Source organism: Rhea pennata, unplaced genomic scaffold (assembly GCF_028389875.1).
Source record: "Rhea pennata isolate bPtePen1 unplaced genomic scaffold, bPtePen1.pri scaffold_32, whole genome shotgun sequence".
NCBI lineage: Eukaryota > Metazoa > Chordata > Aves > Rheiformes > Rheidae > Rhea > Rhea pennata.
This window is the reverse complement of record NW_026907679.1, coordinates 288,538-309,147: the sequence shown is the minus strand read 5'-3', so window position 1 is coordinate 309,147 and position 20,610 is coordinate 288,538. Positions and strand designations below refer to the sequence as shown.

Below are 20,610 nucleotides of genomic sequence, written 5' to 3'. Positions count from 1 at the left end.
TCGTTCAGGATTGAGAGCCGTTGCAAACGCCCGTTTCCCCTTTTCTGCTCTCATCTGGTGCAAGTCCTGTTTGTGGAGACCTGGGCGATGGACTCCTACTTGCCTCCGTTTCCTGCAGCTGCCTTGGGCTGTTTTCTGCTGCAGCTGGTGAGGTGTGGTGGTACCACCAGTGGTCTCCTTGGGTGAACATCTCCCCGGTCCTTTGCATTTGGAGAGGACGGTCATTGCTGGCAGCTGGTGGCACGGAGAGCCCTGGGGTAGGGCAGGAGCTCTGTGGTCCCTGGCTCATCCTTTGGGATCAGCTCCACGGAGCAGCATCTCCTTCAGCCCAAGGATCTCAATGTCCCATGAAATGTCTTGGAAATGCGTTTCTTTTCTTTCCTTTCTTCTCCCTTTTTTTTTTTTTTTTTGGGGGGGGGAGGGAACCGGCTCACGTTGCCTCCAAGCTTCTTCTAGCAGCAGCCATGCCCACCAAGGGCTGCCAAGATGAAACCGCACTCAATATGCTCTCGGTCGCTGAGATGAGGTCTCCGCTAATCTGCTCATCTTCATCCCACTGCTTACATGCAAAAAAATCCCCTCGTTTAACTGCAATTTTAAATCCGATATGAAAACACTATAATGCAGCAAAGATTTGAGGAAGTTTCCATGACTCACGGTCCTTAGGATTTTGGAAAAGCACTGGTCTTACCTGAGTAGAAATGATTTATTCCCTTTTTTTTTGTTCCCACCTGCTTCGAGCTTTCCACCAAAGACCAAACACGCGTCGCAGAACGAGCTTTCCCCCATGCTTAAAAAGCAGCCTCTCACCTAGGGATTAATGTTGCATTTTAGCATTTCGCTAAATCCCCTCTAGATTAAATTAAACCGTGCTCTCCAAAGGGGAAGCAGCCACCGAGCCCTGCTGGCAGTGACCGAGAGGATGTTTCCCAGATGCGTTAGAAGGATAAAAATGATCCGTTCTCTTTTTGATCGTTGGAAGGCGCCAGTGAGGAGCAGCAAAAGTCAAGATTTCTATGGTTTTTTTTTTAAGTTTTGTTGCTAGCGATAAGGTGCCTCTTAGCTGGGAGCACAAGAAGAACCCAGAGCAGCTTCTTGTTCCACAGTTTAAGCAATAGAAACTTGTTGCCGATTCAATATTTTATTTGACATGATCAACCAGATCCAGCCACGAGTCTCAGTTCTACCACTGCCCCTTGAGGGACCCAGGCGTCCGGGTGCCCCTTCTCACTCCCCGCTCTCCCCCACACAGAGGGGACCCAGGCGTCCGGGGCTCCCACGCTGAACTCCCCTCAACCCCACTCCCCTGGATGAGTGAGGGGCCCAGGCGTCTGAGGTGCCCAGGAGTCCAGGCAACGCAAGAAGTCCAGGACAACCCAGTTCTCCAAGGGACTCAGGCGTCCGGGAGGGTCCCAGGCATCCGGGCATGCCGCCCCGCCCCTCCCCTGCACTCGTACAGAGGACCCAGGTGTCTGTGGCCAGCAGCGCCACACCCTTCCCCCCCCTCCCCACACCTCCTCGGACGCTGGGCCCCCCGCTAGGCTTCCAATAATTACTTTACTTTAACATCTTTAATTACAGACAGTAAAATGGGGGCCAGGCCAGGGGGGCAGCTCCTGAGCCAGTGCCCCCTAGATGGTCCCTCCTGCCCCTCACTCCAATTGGTGGGGCGCCCCCACCCCCCCCAGTGCCCCCCAGCAGTTGGGGAGGGAATAAATATAATCCAGCATATTAAAAGCCACCGGGGGAGGGGAGACACCCGAGGGGGGGGGCTGTCACCCTCCGGGAGTGTTGTGACCTCGAGGGGGTGTTGTCATCTCGGGGGGGGTGTCACATCATGCCCAGCTGCAGCAGGGTTTTGGCGTACATCATGGGTTGATGTTGGGGTGAAGCTGTGGGGGAGAGCGGCATTTGCACAGAGCGGGGGTAAATACTGCCCCCCTCCCACGGCAAACAACCATCCCTGGGGCAAATAAACACCCAGATCTCGCTGTCCTAGGGGAAGGGGGAGAAATAGGCTGCTGCCCCCCACCCCGAGTGCTGCAGGTTTGGGGGGGCCTTCTGGAGGGTTGGGGGGCTACAAAGGGGGTTTTATGGGCCCTCATGGGGGTGGTTGGGACCCTGGGGTAGGGGGGAGTTGGGTGATCCTGGGGGGGCTCCAGGGGTTTGGAGGGGGGCTCCTGGGAGGGTTTGGGGTCCCAGGGGGCTTGGTGTGGCCCGGGGAGATCTGGAAGGTCTCGGGCAGGTGGGGTCCCAAAGGGGGATCAGGTGGGCCAGGGGGTTGACAGCACCTGCGGGGGATTGGAGTTCCTGGGTGCAGGGGGTGGTGAGGTTGGGGGATCCAAGGGGGGTTTGGGGAATCCCAGTGGGGGTTTGGGGGACTCCTGGGTTCCAGGGGGGTTTGGGATCTCCTGGACTGGGGGGGGGGGAAATCCCAGGGGAAGCTGAGGGGCCCTGGGGGATGGGGAATCCCAGGGGTAGTTGAGGGGCACTGGGGGGGATCAGTGGGGGAGACTTAGGGAGTTCCCAGGTGGTTTTAGGGGCCATGGGTGCATTTGGGGGCTCAGGGGAGCATTGGGGGATCCCAGGGTGGTTTTATGGGTCCCTTGGGGGTCTGGGGGTCCCGGGGGAGGTTTTGTGGGGCCTCTTTGGGAGGCAGGGTAATTTGCAGGAGCCCCAGGGTGTTTTAGGGGTGTCCCTGGGGCAGTTTGGGGTCGCCAGGGGGCAATTTGAGGTAGGTCCCAGTCTCACCACTGCCGTGAACTGGGGGAACTGGGGCCGCAGGTTGCTGCCACGCTGGTGGATGTAGCAGCCCTTTTTGCCCATTTGGTTGCTGCGGGGACACGTCAGGGAACGTGGGGATTCGCCGGGGGATACTGGGTGATGTGGGGACACGAGGGAGGTATGGGGACACCCGGGGCCAGCGCTCAGGGACACCTGGGGACATGGAGGACTTGTGCACGGAGACAGCTGGCGTGTCTTCTGCAGGTGGCCCTGCAGCCACATGGGGACACCGAGGCTCGGGGACACCCACGGACAGGGCGGAGGGGACTCCCAGGCACTCATGATGTGGCCCGCACCTGGCACAGGGACACTTAGGGACAGGGCTGAAGGGACCCTGAGGCACAGGGACACCAGAGACCAACACTTGCAGGCACTGGGGACCATGGCAAGGAGACATTGGCACATGGAGGACATTGAGGACAAGGGGTGACACTGACACCAAAGCTCGGGGACACTGCAGACAACAGGGGATGAGCATGGGGCAACAGAGACACCCCAGGGAGGACACTGAGCCTTGGGGATGAGCACAGTATGACACCAACACCCAGGGGTCTTTCCATTGAGTCACTACTGCCTATCCAGCCTTTCTCTCTCCATTCTGTACAAAGCTGCTACCATCTGTACATAGCTCCACATCCAGGTTCTGCAAAGGTTCATCCTTTAAATCAGGCCGGCTAGAATATACTTGCTCTATAGTGGCCAAACAGTCATGTTGTACCTCTTTTTGCTCTTCACCAGGTAGCAGAGTAAAGGATTTAAGGTCAATACCACCTTTAAGGTAATATCTCGTTCCAATAACACAGTATGATATTTTACCAGTCTGCTCGGGGAAATCCAATGATGCCCCTTTTGATTTAAAATTGCTGATATAGCATGTGCTACAAAAACAGTTAAGGGCTGTCCCAGAGTCAATTTGCGGGCCTCTTATATTAATAAGATGGTGGCTGCTACAGCCTGGAGGCAGGCCGGCCATCCTTTACTTATTTCGCCTAATTGTTTAGAAAAATATGCCACCGGTCTTTTCCAGCTCTCAGGCATTTGGGTCATTACTCCTGAGGCCACCTGCTGCTGCTCATGCACATACAATTGAAAGGGTTTAGCCATATCTGGGAGTCCCAGTGCTGGAGCTTCCATCAATTTCTTTTTTATTTCATCGAAACTAGCACGGCATTCTGGGGTCCACTCTAACCATTCTCCTGGACCCTTTAGGGCTGCATATAAAGGTTTAGTTATCAGCCCAAAACTAGGGATCCATATACGGCAAAATCCTGCCATTCCCAAGAATCCCCTCAGCTGTCTTTTTGTGCGGGGTACTGCAATTTGGCATATAGCCTCTTTTCTTTCCGCTCCTAGTGTACATTGTCCTTTTGATATTTTAGACCCAAAGGGGGTCTAGGGAGGCCTCCTCCTGGCCTCCCTCCCCTTCCACCTCTTCCTCCTCTGTTACCTCTTCTGCTTCCCCTGCCCCTGCCTTGGAATTCATTCCTCTGGACAGCTGCCAGGAGAGAAGCCTGTAGTTTCATTCCATTTTGTGTTTCTCTTGTTCTCTTTTCATCTCGATTATTCTATACCTTATGTGCTATTTCTATCAGCTGTGAAATAGACATTCCCCCAGCTCCATCCACCTTCTGTAGCTTCTTTCTAATATCCTGAGCTGACTGGCCAATGAAGAGCATATCAAACAGCCTTTGATTCGCTTCCTCATTTGGATCCAGGTCTGTCCATGTTCTGGCTGTTTCGCATAATCTTTCATAAAAGGCCGAGGGATTTTCTTCAGGCCCTTGCGTTACTTCATACAATTTTGACACATTCTTTGGTCTCGGAACCCCGTACCGAACCCCATATAAAATTAGCTGTTGATACTGCCTCAAGAGCTCCCTACCCCCGCTCCTATTTGGATCCCACTCGGGATCCTTTCTGGTGGGTAAATAGACCTCACGATCCCCCTTTCTGTCCCTTCTCTCACCCTCTTCTTTTGCCTTAGCAATTACCAGCCTCTTTTCCTCTCCTGTCAGGAAAGTATTCAACAGCGCCTGCACATCTCCCCAGTTAGGATTATGAGTTATCACAATAGTCTCCAAAAGTTGATGCAGCTTCTCAGGATTTTCCCTATATGATCCAATAGACTGCTTCCAGTTTAGTAAATCCGAGGTTGTAAAAGGAACATGTACAAATACTGGCAGCCCTCCTGGTCCCACTGCTTGTCTCAAAGGAGCCTGTATAACAGGTTGTTTCCATCTCCTAGTTTGGCCAGAAACAGGGCTGGATTCTTCACTTTCTAGCGGGGGGGCGATGCTTCAGCTGAGGTGGAATCGTTTCCACAAGAGGTGGCCACTGTCAGTACTTGTACATCCTCCTGCTCCTCTCCATTCAGAATTTGTCTGTTAGAACAATACCCGCTCTCTTCCTTCTTTCCTACTGCAACCATTACAGATTCCTCTCCACTTACAAGTTCACATTCCCTTTGAATTTCTGGGTCCTTATATAGTGACATAAAAGCCTCCACATAGGGTATTTCATCCCACTTCCCCTTCCGGCAACAAAACAGCAGTAACTGTAATATAGTGTTATGGTTCAAGGTCCCATTTTTTGGCCATTGCTCATCACATTCCAGCTTATACATTGGTCACCATTGATTACAACATCTTTTCATTCTTTTTTTTGTCATCCGATCGCCTCCAAAAATATCCCAGTGTTACAAAATACACCCCAATGGCTACAGGGAGGAATCCTGGATTGGCTTGATCCCATGTCAATTACCTAGAAATACCAACCTTATTTTTTCCCGTACCTTTATGCACACTCAGCTCTGACCCCTCTGGTCAATTTAAGGCAACCCTTGCCAAGCATCTACGGGTGACATAATCCAACATAATCTTCCACGGAAGTAAGTAAATTTTATACTCACCAATCCAAAGACTGACACACACACCCCTTTCACCCTGGCACAAATCTCTCTGGTTGGTGTTGCACCTTTGAGTCTCTTGTCGTCCCGACTTTGGAGGGAGGTGGGAGGACTCTCCGATCAACAGGTCGGTGCGCGCGGGAGCTCGATCTGATCCAGTCCGCTGTCGGGAACGGCAAGATGATCTGGGCAAGGCCTTCTGGCAAGTCCCACCTGGGTCACCAAACTATTGTCCCAAAATCTGGGTTCTGTTACCCGGTGTGCAAGCAACCAATAGACACACAGGGTCAAGATATTTGTTTATTTCATTTCTGCACAGAGATGGGTGCTAGGTGGTAAATCCACAAAGCTAGCACACCTTCTCCCCCTCTCAGTCTTGATTTATACACACTTTTCAGCTAGTATTTTATACAAATCTTTATATTGGTTACAGTTTCATTACATCAGGTAACTGCTCTGTGCTTGTGCTTTCACATTCTTGTTAATTAGCATAGGAAGCGAAGAAGAGGCGGTAACATCATTATCATGTCATTTCCATCTCATTCTTCATTTAGGGGTGTGAAGTCTAATATGTTAATAAGCCTTAATGAACCTAAGGTCACTTCTGGGTTATTCTGCTGTTTTTGTCTTACCTGCCCTTCACATTCTTCAAAGCGCTGTGGTTTCATCAAGGTTATTTAGCCGGAGCTGGTTATCCTTTGCAGTACTGTTTTTCTCTCCCCCTTGTCCTTGAGCCTTGTTAACTATTTGCAAGGTTTTTCTCACAGTATTTCTCTAACACCACCTGCTGCTCCTGCAAATTCACTCCAAGGTCAACAGCACAGACACAAAGGACTTTGGCCCCTTCTCTGCTGGAGCCCCCCTGCCCCCTCTCACAACTGCTTGATTTTGCCTGTCTTCACAGCATTTCCTGATTCTCTCTGCAGTGGACACGGAGGATTTCTTCTGCTACTCAAGACCTGTGGCAACAGTCTGGGAGCTGATGAGTCAGCAGGTGTCACCGCTTGCACGCAAGAGTGGACCTCCTGGATAGCACAGCCCCGATCCCAGCAGCATGCGCTGGTGCCTCCCACCAGTGGGCAACCTCTGGGGCGCCTACGGCTTGAGGCACCACACTGCAGGGCTGTGACGGAATGGAGTGATGAGAGATGAGATGGCACTGCAGAAACTCTCACTGCTGGTGGAACAGTGGGGAACTGAGTGATCGAAAGGAAGCCAAGGCAGTTGTAGGCAAGACTGAATCCTGACTGGATCAACAGATGATTGGGCTTGCAATTGGTTTAAGCTGTGACTTCTGGGGAGAACAACAGTGCGAACTATGAAAGATTAATGCCACCCTCCAAGGTGTGGACCCTGCTCTGGGCAGTGGGACTTCCCCCAAGATTCCACCCAGTGAGAAGTGGATGCCCGCACTGTGATTCCCCCGTGACCGATGGGGCATCTTAATTCAGCCAGCTGGGAACAGGAAATTTGTCCTTTGGCTTCTAATGGGTCTGCAATCATGTATGTGGGATGCTTCACTTATATTTCTTTATTAATCATGGACTACTGCGGCAGCAAGGTACTCCCCAATTAAGGGAGGGCCCTGTGGCAGCTTACAGGGAGTTTATACAGGATGCCTTTATCCAGAGAATGTTACTTTTTTAAAAAAATAACAACACCTACTATTTCATTAGTCAGGGACAGGAGTACATAATACTCTTACCAACTTCCCTGCTTTGGTGGCTGTAAACTATGTCTTTATTTTAAAATGTTCTCTCTGCCTAGGACCTAACATCTGTGTCTTCTTAAGAAACACCTGCTGCAGGACATGAGTTCCAACAAGGACATGCATTTTGCTCTACTAACTCATCACAAAGGTATAACCCTAGACATCCCCGTGTGCATAAAACCTGCAGAGAGAACAGAAGTTGCATTGTGCCTACAGCCCCAATCCCGTGGGGCTGCAGCAAGGAGAAACTCCAACAGGAGAACCAAACTGGCAAAGAGCTGGGCAGAGACGGGCCTGAAATGGCCCGATGCATTACCTCTACCCAGGAGAACGGATACTACTTGGGAACTACTATAGAACTACAGGAATTAACCAACCCCCCAGAGCTTTACCTTCTCTGGAGCGCTTTGTGCCTTATTTATCATATTCCTCACTTGATGGAAGCCTAAATGCTAAGCTCTTCAGAATGCTCAGACTGTTTTGTTTTTTGGTTTTTGTTTTGAGTATTGGCCTTAGTAATTGTGTAGGTGTTGGTTCAGTTTGACTCAGGCTGTGCAAACATTGTTGTGGGAAAGGAGAGAACGAGGCAGAATACAAGCAGGGGGCCGAAGAATGATGCTGAATATATTAAAGGAAGAAGGAAAGGAAGAATTGCCTGGACTAGCAGTGTCAGAATTTAATTCCTGGAGAAGAATCCTCCCTTTGAAGTGCTGGCAGCTTCAGCAGGTACCTGGAGCTACAGACCTCTGGCTTTGCTTGGTTCAGGTGGGGAAAATGTGGGGCTGTCTTCAGCCACAAATCTCCCAGGGGGCCTTTTCCAGTGAACCAGCACTCCTAAAGGAAGGGGGGAAAAAAGGCACAGTGAGAGCTGAGAAGAGCACGTGACCTCCAGAGCCATGACTTCTGCCTGGGAAGGCAACTAAGGCCTCTCTCAGCAGCTTGTTCCACCCATCAGCCAATGAGCCATGCTGCCAAAACCTCTCAGTGAGCAGGAGAGGCAAGGCCAATTCAGATTCAGCACACGTTGACCCTGGCCTCCCAGAGCTGCCTTAAGGAGCAGGGAAAGATTCCACTTCACCACCACTCTGCCAAGCAGAGATGCTGCAAAGGAGCAGCTGCAGGGCATACTGCTTCCTCACGTACCAGTCCAGCCCCGCTTGGCAGAGAGGGATCACAGCTGTCTATCTTCCTCTTGAGCAGGGCTAAGAGCACCTACCAGCTCTCACAGGACTTTGAGCACATGCCCCTGAAGCTCTTGGGTTGCTCTGTCTGGGGCTGCCTGCCACAGTACAGTGCGGCCCACCTTCTGCTACAGCAGGCTCAACTTCTGCCCAGGAAGCAACTCAAAGGCACAGGTGAGCAACTTACAGTGCTCATCTCCAGCCAAGTCTTCTCCAGCAGGTTGCCATGGTCTTCACAGGCTTGGAGGCCCTGGTTGAGGCACAGCAGGCTCTGCTCTTCATTCCCCAGCATCAGGAAAATGTAGGCTTTCAGGTGGTAGACTCTGGGGTAGAAGACGGGGCTTGTGGAGCACCGAGAGAAAACCTCTTCGGCGAGCTGCCGAGAAAACAACAGAGAGGTACATCAGGACAAGTCAGAGAGCCCAGCGATGGCTTGGCACAGAGAAGGGCGCCAAATCCCCAAAGAGGAAAACCAGCCACAAAGAAAGGAGGAGTGCACAGCTAGCAAGGCTGAGGTACCACACAGATCTCTCCTGAGCCCTAACACCTCCTATGGAGCAGGCATTTCAGCCGGGCTCACTAGCTCATGGCTGAGCAAGGCTCTTCTCCTCTCCTGTTTGGGCCAAGCAGTCCCACACGGGAATTCTCACGCGCCCAGGAAGACTGCCTTCACCTGACTGCCTTCTCGTCCCCCTCCTGCTGACACCTCTGTTACAGGAGTCTTTAGCCATGTTGCTCCCTAAGCCGCTACCCTCTGGCACTACCCTGACTCCATCCTGTTGTGGCTGCTTCTACCTGCACAGGTCAACCCACTGCTGCTAGCAACACAGCTTTCCCCAGAGGGCCCTTGCAGCATGCCCCTCCCCTTCCTCCGCATCCCTCACCCTTAGAGCCCTGCGGCAGCTCTCACGGGCCCTCCACGAGCCGTGCTCCATGTCCTTTTTCAGCACCAGGCTATGGCACTCCAGGAGCCGGCTGCACGCTTGGCTGGCCACAAGGCAGGCGCCAGTGCTCTTCAGCAGCCTCTTGGCCTTTTCAAAGGGCTTCTGGAAGTTGTCCCACTGCCCAAGCCTTGCAAACCTACATTGTCCAGAGGAAAACAGGAAACACAGACAAACACACACTCAGGCACATTTTGTAGAGATGAGCAAGTAATCAAAAGGTCTCCTAGGCCATAGGCTCCAGCCCCAACCTGGCTTCCAGAGGCAATGCATCCTCTAGGACAAGGAAGCTACTGGGGGAGTGATGGTGGGCTGAACCGCAGCGTGTTGTAGCTGCTCCTGATAAGCATCACTGAGAGCACTGCATTGTAATCAGGCAGCAGTAGCTCAATTCCTTCTCTCCCGCGTGAACTTGGTGTTCTCGTCTCCCTGCTACATCACAGCTGAGAAGGAATCTACTGCTGTCCCTCCCGACAGGGTCCTCTCCGCTCCCCTTCCCTCCAGTTTGCTTGACCTGCTTATAAACGTGTGCGCATGCGTGTCTGTGAGCCAGCGGCACTCAGCACTCCCCCACAGTGATGAGCGAGACCACAGGGAAACTGCAAGGACTGGAACCCAGTCCCTTGCAGGCACCGAGGAGACACAAGCCATGCTAGGCAGGAGACTGGGACAATGGCTGTCTTCTCCCACAAACACAGCATTGCTCCAGGCCCTCATGCCCTCCCCGAGCCAAGCTCTTGCACTTAGGCACCATTCAGCCTGCATCGCTTTCCTGCGCTGAGAGAGAGCCACACCAGTCCCCCCCCCAACATTCAAGGGGAAAAGGAAGGCTGTGGCTGAATGCCGCCAAGGCATCCTTCCCTGGCAGGGCTCCACAGCAGCACAACCTGGGGCTCCTTGCCACCTTGCTCATCCTGTGTGGCCCCCTGGCCCCTTTCACCACCGTGCTCCAGAAGCAGCTGCCTTGGTGGACATGGGATGGGGGCATGTGATGAACGCAGAGCTCCCCCTTTCCCGGCCACAACCACTGCCTGGGCCTCTCCCCGCTCAAAGCAAGTCTCCAACTTACCAAAGAGCCAGGGACGAATACAGTCCAAGCAGGATGCTGCTCTGCGCCTGGAGAAGGCAGTTGGCTTCGTTCTGCTCCACGAACCTCCTGCACTCTTCAAAGGACTTATACTGCCACCCTGCAATACAAATGTCTCTCAGAGAAGCAGCGAAGCAGCACCTCCCTCCCTGGCCTCACTGTGCCTCAGGCATTCAGAGTAGCAGAAAGCTCCAGCACAGGCAACAAAGTTCTTGGCAGGCAAAGCACTCACAGAGCAACAAACCTCACAGGAAGCAGGCAAGGGCTGCACTTCTACCCTAGCTCCTCAGGGCTGTTCAAGTGCACGGAACTGCCCTTGAACGCAAGGGCAGAGAGCATCAGGAAGGAAACAAGAGAACTCCCAACTCCCCTGACACCACGTCTTGCCCTTGAGAAATCTGCAGCTTTCTAGCACTGCACAAAGGCACGCTGCCACTGAGCAGCAAGGACAGCGACCCCAGAGCACAGGCTCTTAGGAGCCTCCTGCTCAGGCACATGCCAGCACTGCTAGCCCTGCTTCCTGGGGAGCCAGAGCACAGTGAGGCGGAGAAGAGCTTTCAGAAGGGGCAATCTCAAAACACAGCTAGGAAAGAGCATAACTAAAAGCACTGTCAAATTACTCTTGGCTCCCATGTTAGAAACGCAAAAGGGAAAAAAAATAACGAGGATGCAGGCGAAGAGAGAAACGCGCACAGCAGAAAGCTCTGTGGAGGAAATATAAGGATTGCTGGAGGCTCTGGGGTCATTGTTCCACCAGGAGAAAAACTGCTTTGGCCAGCACAACTGTTTCCGTGTTTCCAGAGGACAGGGAGACCTGGCAGAACTCTTGTATTGTCTACTCTAGTCTCTGGAAGTCTTGTACTGACGGTGCACTTCTGCTTGTGCTGGGAGGGCTCTGCCTGTTTACACCTTGCACAAAGCCCCCAGCTCTGGCCCACAGGTCCAGGGGGGCAGCCTTGCCTGCCCAGCAAACAGGTTCTCGGGGGCCCTCCTCACTGAGCACTTACCAGCATCAAGCAAGAGGTCTAAGCAGCAGCAGAAGAAGCATGCCTGCCCAACGATCTCATCTGCTCCAGACACCTGTTTCTCTAGCCTGCGCAGCACTACCTCACATTCCGGGTACCTGGGGAGGAACACAACGAGCCTCCAGGGAGCCTCTCCACGGGCTGGGAGCCCAGGCAGCACCTCCAGACACTTCCCACTCCCCTTCCCAGCACCTCTCTCTCCCTCGTTTTCCCTTCTTTGCTCTTCCTCCCAACTCCGTCCCACTTCCTCCAGCAGGCTTGTTCTCACCCAAAGGTCCCTGACCCCTGACACTGCGCAACCCCAACTCTCTCCAGCACCGGGATTACCTCATCTGCAGAAAGAGTGCCGTGAAGAGGGTCCTGAGAACCACGTAGCCCAGGTCAGGCTTCTGCAGCTCCATGCAGAGCCTCTCAGCACGATAGCCTGGGAAGAGGACAAGCAGACTTGCACCGGCTCTCTCGGCAGAGATGCCTTCTTGCAGGCGGCGGGGGCAGTACCTACCTACGTCGACGGACAGAGGCAGATTTCCCAGGCTGAGGGTCAGATGGGACAGGGCCTGGGCAAAGCTGGCCATGTTTAATACCCCTCCTCCAAAGAGCTGCACCTCAGCGCTAAGCTGCATGGCCGCCCGCCCGTATTGCAGCCACTCTTCCCGGCAGCCCAGGTTCTGGCAGCACAGCGCATATTCCAGGTAGGACAAGAGGACCTAGAAGGGTCCAAACACGACAATGCACACGACTGTCTCTCTAGGGCAATTCCCTGGCCTGGAGGGGACAGGCCACAACCCAGCTGCCAGCTTCTCTCTTCTCTTCCACTCTCACAGCGCGCACCCATACGACCAACTCTTCTTCCTACTGCCACTGCTAACTGCAGCCGTGCCAAGACAGGGGCCCCCGGCCTTGCACACCAGCATTATCAAGAGCCACGAGGAAACTACAGAATACACACAGTGGTGCTGCCTTAAAGCCAGAACCACCTCCATGCTCACAATTAGGACACAAATCCAACGCGAGGGACTACCAAAAGCAGCAGCAACCCACACCCTCTGGAAGTTCATCCAGAAAAGGGCAGGCACACGTCCATCTTTGGGCTCTTCTTGCCGGGGGCAGGCCCTGCTGGTACTCTTGCCAGGCCAGGGAAAAGGAGCCGTGTCAGGGATGGGTCTGCTGCTGCAGAGAGAAGGCACTCACGTGACTGGCATCCTCGGACTCCTCGGCCGTGTTCACCTTCATGAGTGCTGCCAGGCGGGAGAGCCTCCGACTGCCGGAGGCGCTCTCCAGGCTGAAGAGCTGCCGCAGTAAGGACAGGCAGTGGCTTTGCCGGAACAGCCAGGGGAGCCTCTGCCTCCTGCCACACAAGGGAAACTGCTGGGCCACAGCCACTAGGCGCACTGTGCCAAGTCCCACGGGATGGGGGAAGCAGGGGGATGGAGGAGACGGCTGCACCTCCTTGCAGAAGGGCAGCTGACGCAGGCACGGCCGCAGCGATACAAGCGGCAGAACCAAGGAGTACCACCCAGGAAACGTGACTGCAAAAGATGGTGTCTTGGCACTACAGCCTAGGCAGGCCAAGCAAAGCTGGCCACCGGGAGGAAAAGGGGCCTTGCACGGGAGGCCTGCGCCTGGCTACAGCCTCTGAGCTTCCTCCCTCTCACAGCTCATCTCCGCTTACGCCGACAGGCCCACCTCCTGCTCCTGCCAGCACACTCCCTTCCCCTCTCCACACTCTGCTCCCCACTAACACCACCTGCTCTCACCAACACCGTCTCCCATGCCAACACCCCAGTAGCTGCCCAATACAACCCACAGCTGTTCCACCCATTAGCCTCCTGCTCCCTCAGCAGCTTTCCCTCTGCCTAGAGGAGCCTTTGCTTTCCCTTCTGCTTCTTACCCTGCCTCCTGAGGAACGGAGGATTCTCTGTTCTTCTTGTGAGAGGCATGCTCTGACTTTTCCAGCACAAGCTGCAAGGCGGCGCCAGTGGAGGTCGTGGGGAATTTCCTCTTCAGAAGGCTCAATGCCTTCCTGATCATTGTCTTCGCCAGCTCCGTTTGTCCCATATGGTAGCAGACCTGCACAGCAAAAGGGCTTTCAAGGCAGTCCCGTTTGGCACAAAAGCTCACCCCCAGTCCGTCAAGCAGCCCCAGGCACAGCTGGGAATCCTGAGCCTCCCAGCTACTGGGAACGCTAAGAACAAGGATACTGGGAAGGCTCCCAAAGGGCTCCGATTCAGCACATAACCAATTGCATGTCTCTGGTGGAATCAAGGCCAGGACCTCAGCTGGTTTGGGCCAGGGGGCAAAGGGGCCCCAGGAAAGCAGGCTGAGAGCAGTTGTAGTGAGGTGGGCCAGAGAGAGCCTGTCCCACCCCACCCTACCCCACAGGAAAGCATTCAACTCCACCCACCGGGGGAGCCCACCAAAACCACCCTGTCACCTTACCTCTCCTTTGAGGCTCAGCAAAGTGGCTTCTTCAAAGCAAGCAAGCGCGTTTCCCTTCTTAGCCACCAAGGTCCTCAGCACTTCTGCTTTCTTCAGGTTCCGGAAGGCCTTTGAACAAGCACACAGAGAGCAGCTGAGCATCGCTGCCAAGCCTGTCCCCAGCCCCAGCACTCCCAGGTGCCTCCAGCATCTTGCTGAGGAGGCCTGCACCCACCCCTGGTGATGCCCACCCAAGCATAGTCACGCTGCCTCTCACACCACGCGCACAAACACTCCTTTGCACCACCTCCTGGGAGGTGCACCTTGCACCAAGGGGCTGCTTCACGGCCCTGTCTCTCTTGCCACAGGAGAGGCAAACAGGAGGCAAACGCTGGGTCTCCCTCCCACCAATTCATCCCCAAGTCCCACAAAGGCAAGCCCCCAGGCAGGCCCTATTGCAGTGGGGAAATGTGCTTGCTCAGGGCAAGGCACTTGAGAGGACTCCACGGGCAGTGGGCTCTGGCAAGCACGGCAACTCACCAGGTAGTTGTCGGAGACGTGCAAGTAGGCAGCCGCACCCTCCAGTAGATAATAAAAGGCTCTGGCGTCATTGCCCACTGCCATGTAGTGCTGAGCCAAGGGCACAAGCACCAAGTCCACAATGGCCTTGCAGCTGCAGGAACACTCCACACCCTGCGTCCACTGGGTCTTGCTGGGCACCTTGGGCATCCATTCGGTCTTAGCCAGAAACTGCTTTGCCGCTCTGGAGACAAGATCACGGAGAAAGAAGACACCAAAGCACACACCAGCGTCACCAACACCGCTCCTTCAGCCTACGTTAAAGACACGTTCTAGCACAGCACGAGGCCACACGCACGAAGGCACCGCACGGGAGCTGTGGGTTGCACAGCCTTCCCAGGCGTGCTGAGGGAGCTCGCTCAGTCCTTCTTTCTACCCCACACAACAGTGACCTGCACCCAGAGTTCCCTGGGCCCTCACAGCTTACAACTGACACCACTGACTCCGGAGCGGGCTGCAGCCCCCCATCATTGCTATGACTTCCCCCATGCTCCTTCCTCCCTTCCGCTCTCGCCTTCTCTCCTCCCTCAAGACCTTTGGCTCTCCCCGCACGGCAAGCAAAGCCAGGACAACTCACTCACACAGCACACTTTGGCAAGATTTGTTCCCTGACACTGTGGGCACATTGACCAGTAAATGCTGGGCACTCTGAGGAGCCCTGGGGCCCCAGAGCACAGGCACAGTGGACTCAGGCAGGGCAGAACCGGCACGAGAAGCAACAGCTCCCCTTTTCAGCAATGGCAAGCCATTCCGTTGGCCATAGCTGTAACAAAGCAGCAGGAGCAGCGATCCTGTTGGTGCCTTTGCTGCCCCGGCTCTGGAGGAACACTGCTCTTTTAGGCAGGCAGGGAGACCAGCTGGCATTTCTGTCCCCTTCCACAAGCCACCCTGCCTCCAGGGGCTGCTTTGCCCCTGCACAGCTTGCAACACTGCTCTCTAACAGCTAGAAAGCCAGGGCTGCTCCACTCCAAATCACCATCAGCACTGGGATCCCACTGGTTTTCCCAAAGATACGCATCCCCATGGCCATCTCAACCCAGCTGCCTCTCACAGGCCTGCTCTTGCCAATGCTAGACTCACAACGGGCAGTTCAAGCTGGCAACTCCGCTTATCTCCTCTGCACACCCTCACCCCACTGCCCCCAAAAATCATCTTCAAAACCTTGGCTCCTCACCGAAAAATCTCCTCCAAGAAGCTCTTCTCTTTCGGTACACCACTTGAAGCATCTGCAAAGAAAGCATGGCATTAAACACCTCCTCACTGCACGTGCCGTAGAGCTGCTTCTTGCCATTCTGTAGCACCAAGGGAGGAAGAGCGGAGCCAAAGGCACTGGCGGCAGCTCCCTCTCCAGCTCCTTCCCTGACATCTGCCTTCCATGTGGGGCTCGACTCCAGACTTAACCCAGCTTCACCAAGTGTACTAGACACACCAGTTAATACACCTCAGCCTGCTGAGCCATGCGTGCACCTCTGCCAGGAGATGGGCTGCCCTCCCGTAATTCTGGGAAAATGCAGGTGGACACGCAAGGGGAGAAAGGTGCTACGCTGTGGACACATCATCGCTCTCATTGTGGAGCTGTGCACAGTGGAGAAATGAGCTAGTCCTACAACAGTATCCGCCTTGCACTGGAAGCATCCCCACGCTTGCGTGAAACAAGTGTGCAGTAGGAGTGGGCAGGTCCCAGGCTCCAGAGCAGGGCACACAGCATACCCGTAGAGGCGGGGAGCTCGTCCGACTTCATCTCCTCGCTGGTCGCCAGGGAGGCCTCCCAGTTGCGCCAGGAGCAGTCGCTGCCATGCTCTTCTCCGCTCTCGGCCTCCTGCGTGCTGCCGAGGGCCAAGCGGTGGAAGGCAACGAAGTCGCCTCCCCCGCAGCACTGGCACTTGTGCGCGTGCCTCTCCAGGAAGGCCGCACACTTGTGGTGCAGGGCCACCCTCTGTCCCTTCGGCCACAGCTCGTACGCAGCCTCCTGCAGCAGCGGGGCGCAAAAGGCCAGCATGCCAGACTCCAGCCTCGCCCTCTGCTTGCTCTCCTCCACGGATGACTTCTGGGCATCTGAAAGGCAACGGGGCTTCCCATCAGCCAGAGCTGGGGCCAGAGCTGGGGCCAGAGCTCACGCATGCCATAGCTGCACCATGAAAGACAGGCCTTGGCGTAGGCCCTTGGCAGGAAACCAGCGCTCCTGCACTCAGAGCCTCCGGGCCAGACAGCAGAAGGGCCCACCTTGCCTTCCTCACACTAGCACGGCCAGCGCAACAGGCTGCTGGGCTGCTCTCCCTGTTAACAGGCTGTGCAGCTGCGCTCAGGCGGCAGCTGGGGATGCTGCCAGCAGCAGAAGCAAGACACAGCCAGCTCTTTCTGCCCACTCTGCAAGACACTCCCAGCCTCCTACGCTCCCCCGGCGCTAGGGGACAATAAAGATCAATGCACACTAAATCCCTCATCTGCACACAGCGGGAGGCGGGGTCAGCAGGTCTGGGCTTTCGTACTCCCTCTCCTACGTGGGCTATGAGCCGCGCTTGCAGGCAGGGCAGCAGAGGGACTCGCAGCACCTCACTGCAATATTGCCCTCCAGCACAAAGCACAAAGCACAGGCTCCTCGGAAATGGACTCGTCAGAGCTTTTAACAACCCATCCCTAACTCCCCGGGGTGCCACGAGCATTACACACCTCCTCCGGGCAGGGAGCATTCTCTGGGGAGCCCCACCGGGGACACAGACAGCGGCAGCAGCAGCCTGCAGTGCTCCCAGGCTCCCCTTACCACCTCTTACCGCTCTCCTCCTCCAGAGAGGTGCCTGACCCCTCGGTGGGAACACTGCTCTCTTCTGTCCCCTTGGCAGCATTCAGCCACTTGAGGATGTTGCATCTCACCAGGGCATTCAGCGCCTTGTTCAGCTTGGCCCTGCTCCACCCGGGAAGGATGTGGAACAGCAGCTCCGTGCTGAACAGCGGCCCTAGGATGGCTGCACACTTCAGAACCATCTGCTCCGAGGGCTTCATGCTGTCCAGCTGAGCCAGCGCAATCCCTGCCAAAAGCAAGCCACATGTCTCTCCCTTGCCCACTCCCCACCATCACAGCCTGCATTAGCTGCAACACTCGAGAGGGTAGATTCTTCCCTAGGGACCCAGCCCCTTGGACAACTGCAACCCAGGGCACGTGTCTTCAAGATGCCTCTGCTCCTGCTTGACCCCCAGGAAGCAAGGATGCGGGAAAGCAGAGATGCTCAGACGAACGCTCCCCCACCACGGATGAGCAGGGCAGCATCCAGCACATGCATATGTCCGGGGATGCAGCTTGCCAGCTCTGCGCTCTATTTATGTCCACAGGGCACACAGACAGAGAGCTTTTCCTGCACCGCTGAGGCCAGCTCAGAGCTCCCAACAACCCCGCATTTCCCTTGGTCACACAAGACTTTCCCCTTCTTGGACAAAGCAGCTCCTTCAAGAAGGACACTTGGGCATGGGGGACATTTCTGCCACCCGCATTCAGCCAGGGCTCGGCTCGAGGGCAGCCATGCTCATTCACAGCTTCCCATCCAGCACCCCCTAGAAATGGGGCGATTTCTGGGCCAGCCCAGAAAACAACAGGCAGAGAGATTCGCAAGACAGATTTGTTGGGCTTCAGTGCCTTGAGGCCCCCACAAGCAGAAGAAATTACAAACAGAACAATGAGGTGCAAAGCCTAGTTCAAAGCTCAATCGGAGCCATGACAAATATCCCCTGGAAATGCATTTTCTCTTGCTGAGAACAGTCTGCTCCCAATACCTTCCTTTCTCCGCCCCCTGACCACCCCATCCCACTCAGAGCAGACAACATGCATGTTTCTCTGCGGACAATCCCATGGCACCAAAGCAACCTGCCCAGCTTAGTCCCAGAGGGGAGAGGCTCAACTCTGCAGCACACCGAGGTCCACACTCTCCAGCTCAGGCCCTGGCATAGGCACGCAGCACTGCTGCCAGGTGCCGCAGCGCGGCTCAGCCCCTCACCTTTCAACGTAGGGGGAAGTACAGTGTTCTGCAGGGTCACATCCGGCCTCATGGTGCACACCCTGCGGTCCTTCCCCGCGCTGGAGCTCCGTGCTGCTGCAGTGGTTGAAGCCTCCATCACAGAAGCTGAGCGGCACAAGGGAGCAGGGGAAAGCGATTAGCAAAGGGAGACAATTCATGTCATGACTTCCTGCTTGCAAACACTCCAAAATCCACCTCAGCGGGAACAAGGCCTGCCTCAGGTGGGCTGATGCACTTGGCCTGCACCAAACATGTTCGCTAAGACGAGCAAAGCACTTCCCTTGCATACCTTTGTTTCATAGCCCTTCCCTAACATTAGCAGTTGCCAGGCAGTTTCCCCAAACACTCCCAAATCAAAGGCTCCAGACCTCCTGACTGGGGAGGCAACGCCTCAAGGCAGAAGGCAGCAGTGTTGCCGTCATCCCAGAGGCAGGCACCTTGCCAGTGCAAATGCAAAATCGGGGGTCACTCAGGGCTGCTGCCAGAGCCATGGCAAGCTGGTTGGCATTCATCCCTAGGTCGTGTTACCACTGCCGCCTTCACTTAGTAGCACCTTTGGGGGCTTTCACACATTTGGGGGCATTCAAGTTCCCAAGGCCTGTGCCTCGCCTCTGCTGGGTTTGATGTCACACTTCTTTGCAAGTGACCTTCTTTGCCTTTTGCCCAGGGAAATACATGCACATTCCAATGCCTCTTAAATAACACGCCTACATCGGCTAGAGAGCAGAGTTCTCCAGGGCATCCCAAGAATTTGGGCAGCGACTCAAAGGGCCAGAGAAGGGATTTTCCACAGGTCAGACAGCAGCACCTCCAACGTCCCCATGAAAATCCACCCGCGTGGGGCATGCTACAGGCAGAAGCAGCATGCCCCGCTTTGTGCCTAACCGGGGTATTGTGTTTAATCTCTCGCTCTCTTTAGCCAGAGCATGCCCAAAGCCAGCCTGCGGTCAGGCTGCTCTGCGCCTGCCTGCCCTCGCCCTGCACACTGAGCTTCGTAAGCAGCTGTGCTCAGGGACAGAAATTGCTCTTTCCCACCCCTTCAGGCAGGCTTCAAACTACGCTTTGGCCTATCAGGCAGAGGAGAAGGACGGCAGGGGCTCACAAAAGCCACAGTCCTCAGACCACCTGCTGATGAAGAAGTTTCTTCTAACCAACAAACACGGTGTCCGGCAGGAACATAAAGTGCACCAATGCCATATACCCATATAGAGAAGAGCCTGACCCCAGCAGGAGCTCTCCTTGAAGCAGCAGACCAGGCATTGTGGACTCCAGGCATCCATTTGCCTTCCCTTGCCCTCAAGTGTTTTCGCTAACACACTCAACTCTTCAGGCCCTCTGTCTGGTCCTCTAAATGCCTCCCACCCAACATCCCTCAGCTCCCTCCAACCTCAACCCTTCAGCATTCACCCCTAGCAGGCCTTACAGCACCTGGCACCATGTGTCACTGATGGACTCAATCCAGCCCTGTGGCTGTGCACAAGGAACATTCCAGCCACAGGACTCACCACACTGGCCCAGAAGAAGCACCTGTGTTCCTATGAGTTCACGACAAGACCAGCACTCATCTGAGTGCAGGCAGCAGCTCTGCTCCTCCTTTGAAATTGGCTGCCATGGCACCCTTACTTGTCCTCTCAAAGACACCAGAACTCCCCTGCCTCGGCTTGGGCTGTCCCAGCAGCAAGGCCTGTACAAACCCACACCTGATCCACACCATGCTCTGTATGGCTGCAAGAGCTGACAGTGCCAAGTTCACAGGGGAAGCCTCGGGCAAGAATGCGCTGGGGAAAATGCACCACAGCAACTAGGCAGTCGGCCACAAAGGTGCTTACTGAAGAGGCTCTCCCACTTGTCCTCTCGTTTCTCATCCTTCCCCAGTGGGTGGAACAAGAGCATGTCGTGGCCAAGAAGGTAGTGCAGCAGTTCCTCACAGTAATAGGGGATGCCGTAGCTTCTTTGCGTCAGCAACCTGCAA

The 20,610-nt window shown here is 55.1% G+C and overlaps 1 protein-coding gene across 1 annotated transcript in view; it reads right to left on the bottom strand.

The window, feature by feature from the left end:
* Window positions 1-1,868: 1,868 nt before the first annotated feature.
* LOC134154494 (adenylate cyclase type 10-like) overlaps window positions 1,869-20,610 on the bottom strand; it is a 28,477-nt gene continuing 9,735 nt past the window's right edge. Inside the window, exons 17-34 of the mRNA XM_062601166.1 lie at window positions 20,468-20,604; window positions 18,618-18,743; window positions 17,403-17,657; window positions 16,342-16,686; window positions 15,806-15,857; window positions 14,593-14,815; window positions 14,074-14,181; window positions 13,526-13,704; window positions 12,826-12,982; window positions 12,137-12,341; window positions 11,962-12,058; window positions 11,617-11,732; window positions 10,592-10,709; window positions 9,466-9,661; window positions 8,769-8,957; window positions 8,131-8,234; window positions 2,752-2,833; window positions 1,869-1,892 (exon numbers count right to left, since the gene is read on the bottom strand). Of these exons, the coding sequence (XP_062457150.1) occupies window positions 1,869-1,892; window positions 2,752-2,833; window positions 8,131-8,234; window positions 8,769-8,957; window positions 9,466-9,661; window positions 10,592-10,709; window positions 11,617-11,732; window positions 11,962-12,058; window positions 12,137-12,341; window positions 12,826-12,982; window positions 13,526-13,704; window positions 14,074-14,181; window positions 14,593-14,815; window positions 15,806-15,857; window positions 16,342-16,686; window positions 17,403-17,657; window positions 18,618-18,743; window positions 20,468-20,604 (2,713 nt within the window). The remainder of the gene's footprint in view (window positions 1,893-2,751; window positions 2,834-8,130; window positions 8,235-8,768; window positions 8,958-9,465; window positions 9,662-10,591; window positions 10,710-11,616; window positions 11,733-11,961; window positions 12,059-12,136; window positions 12,342-12,825; window positions 12,983-13,525; window positions 13,705-14,073; window positions 14,182-14,592; window positions 14,816-15,805; window positions 15,858-16,341; window positions 16,687-17,402; window positions 17,658-18,617; window positions 18,744-20,467; window positions 20,605-20,610) is intronic.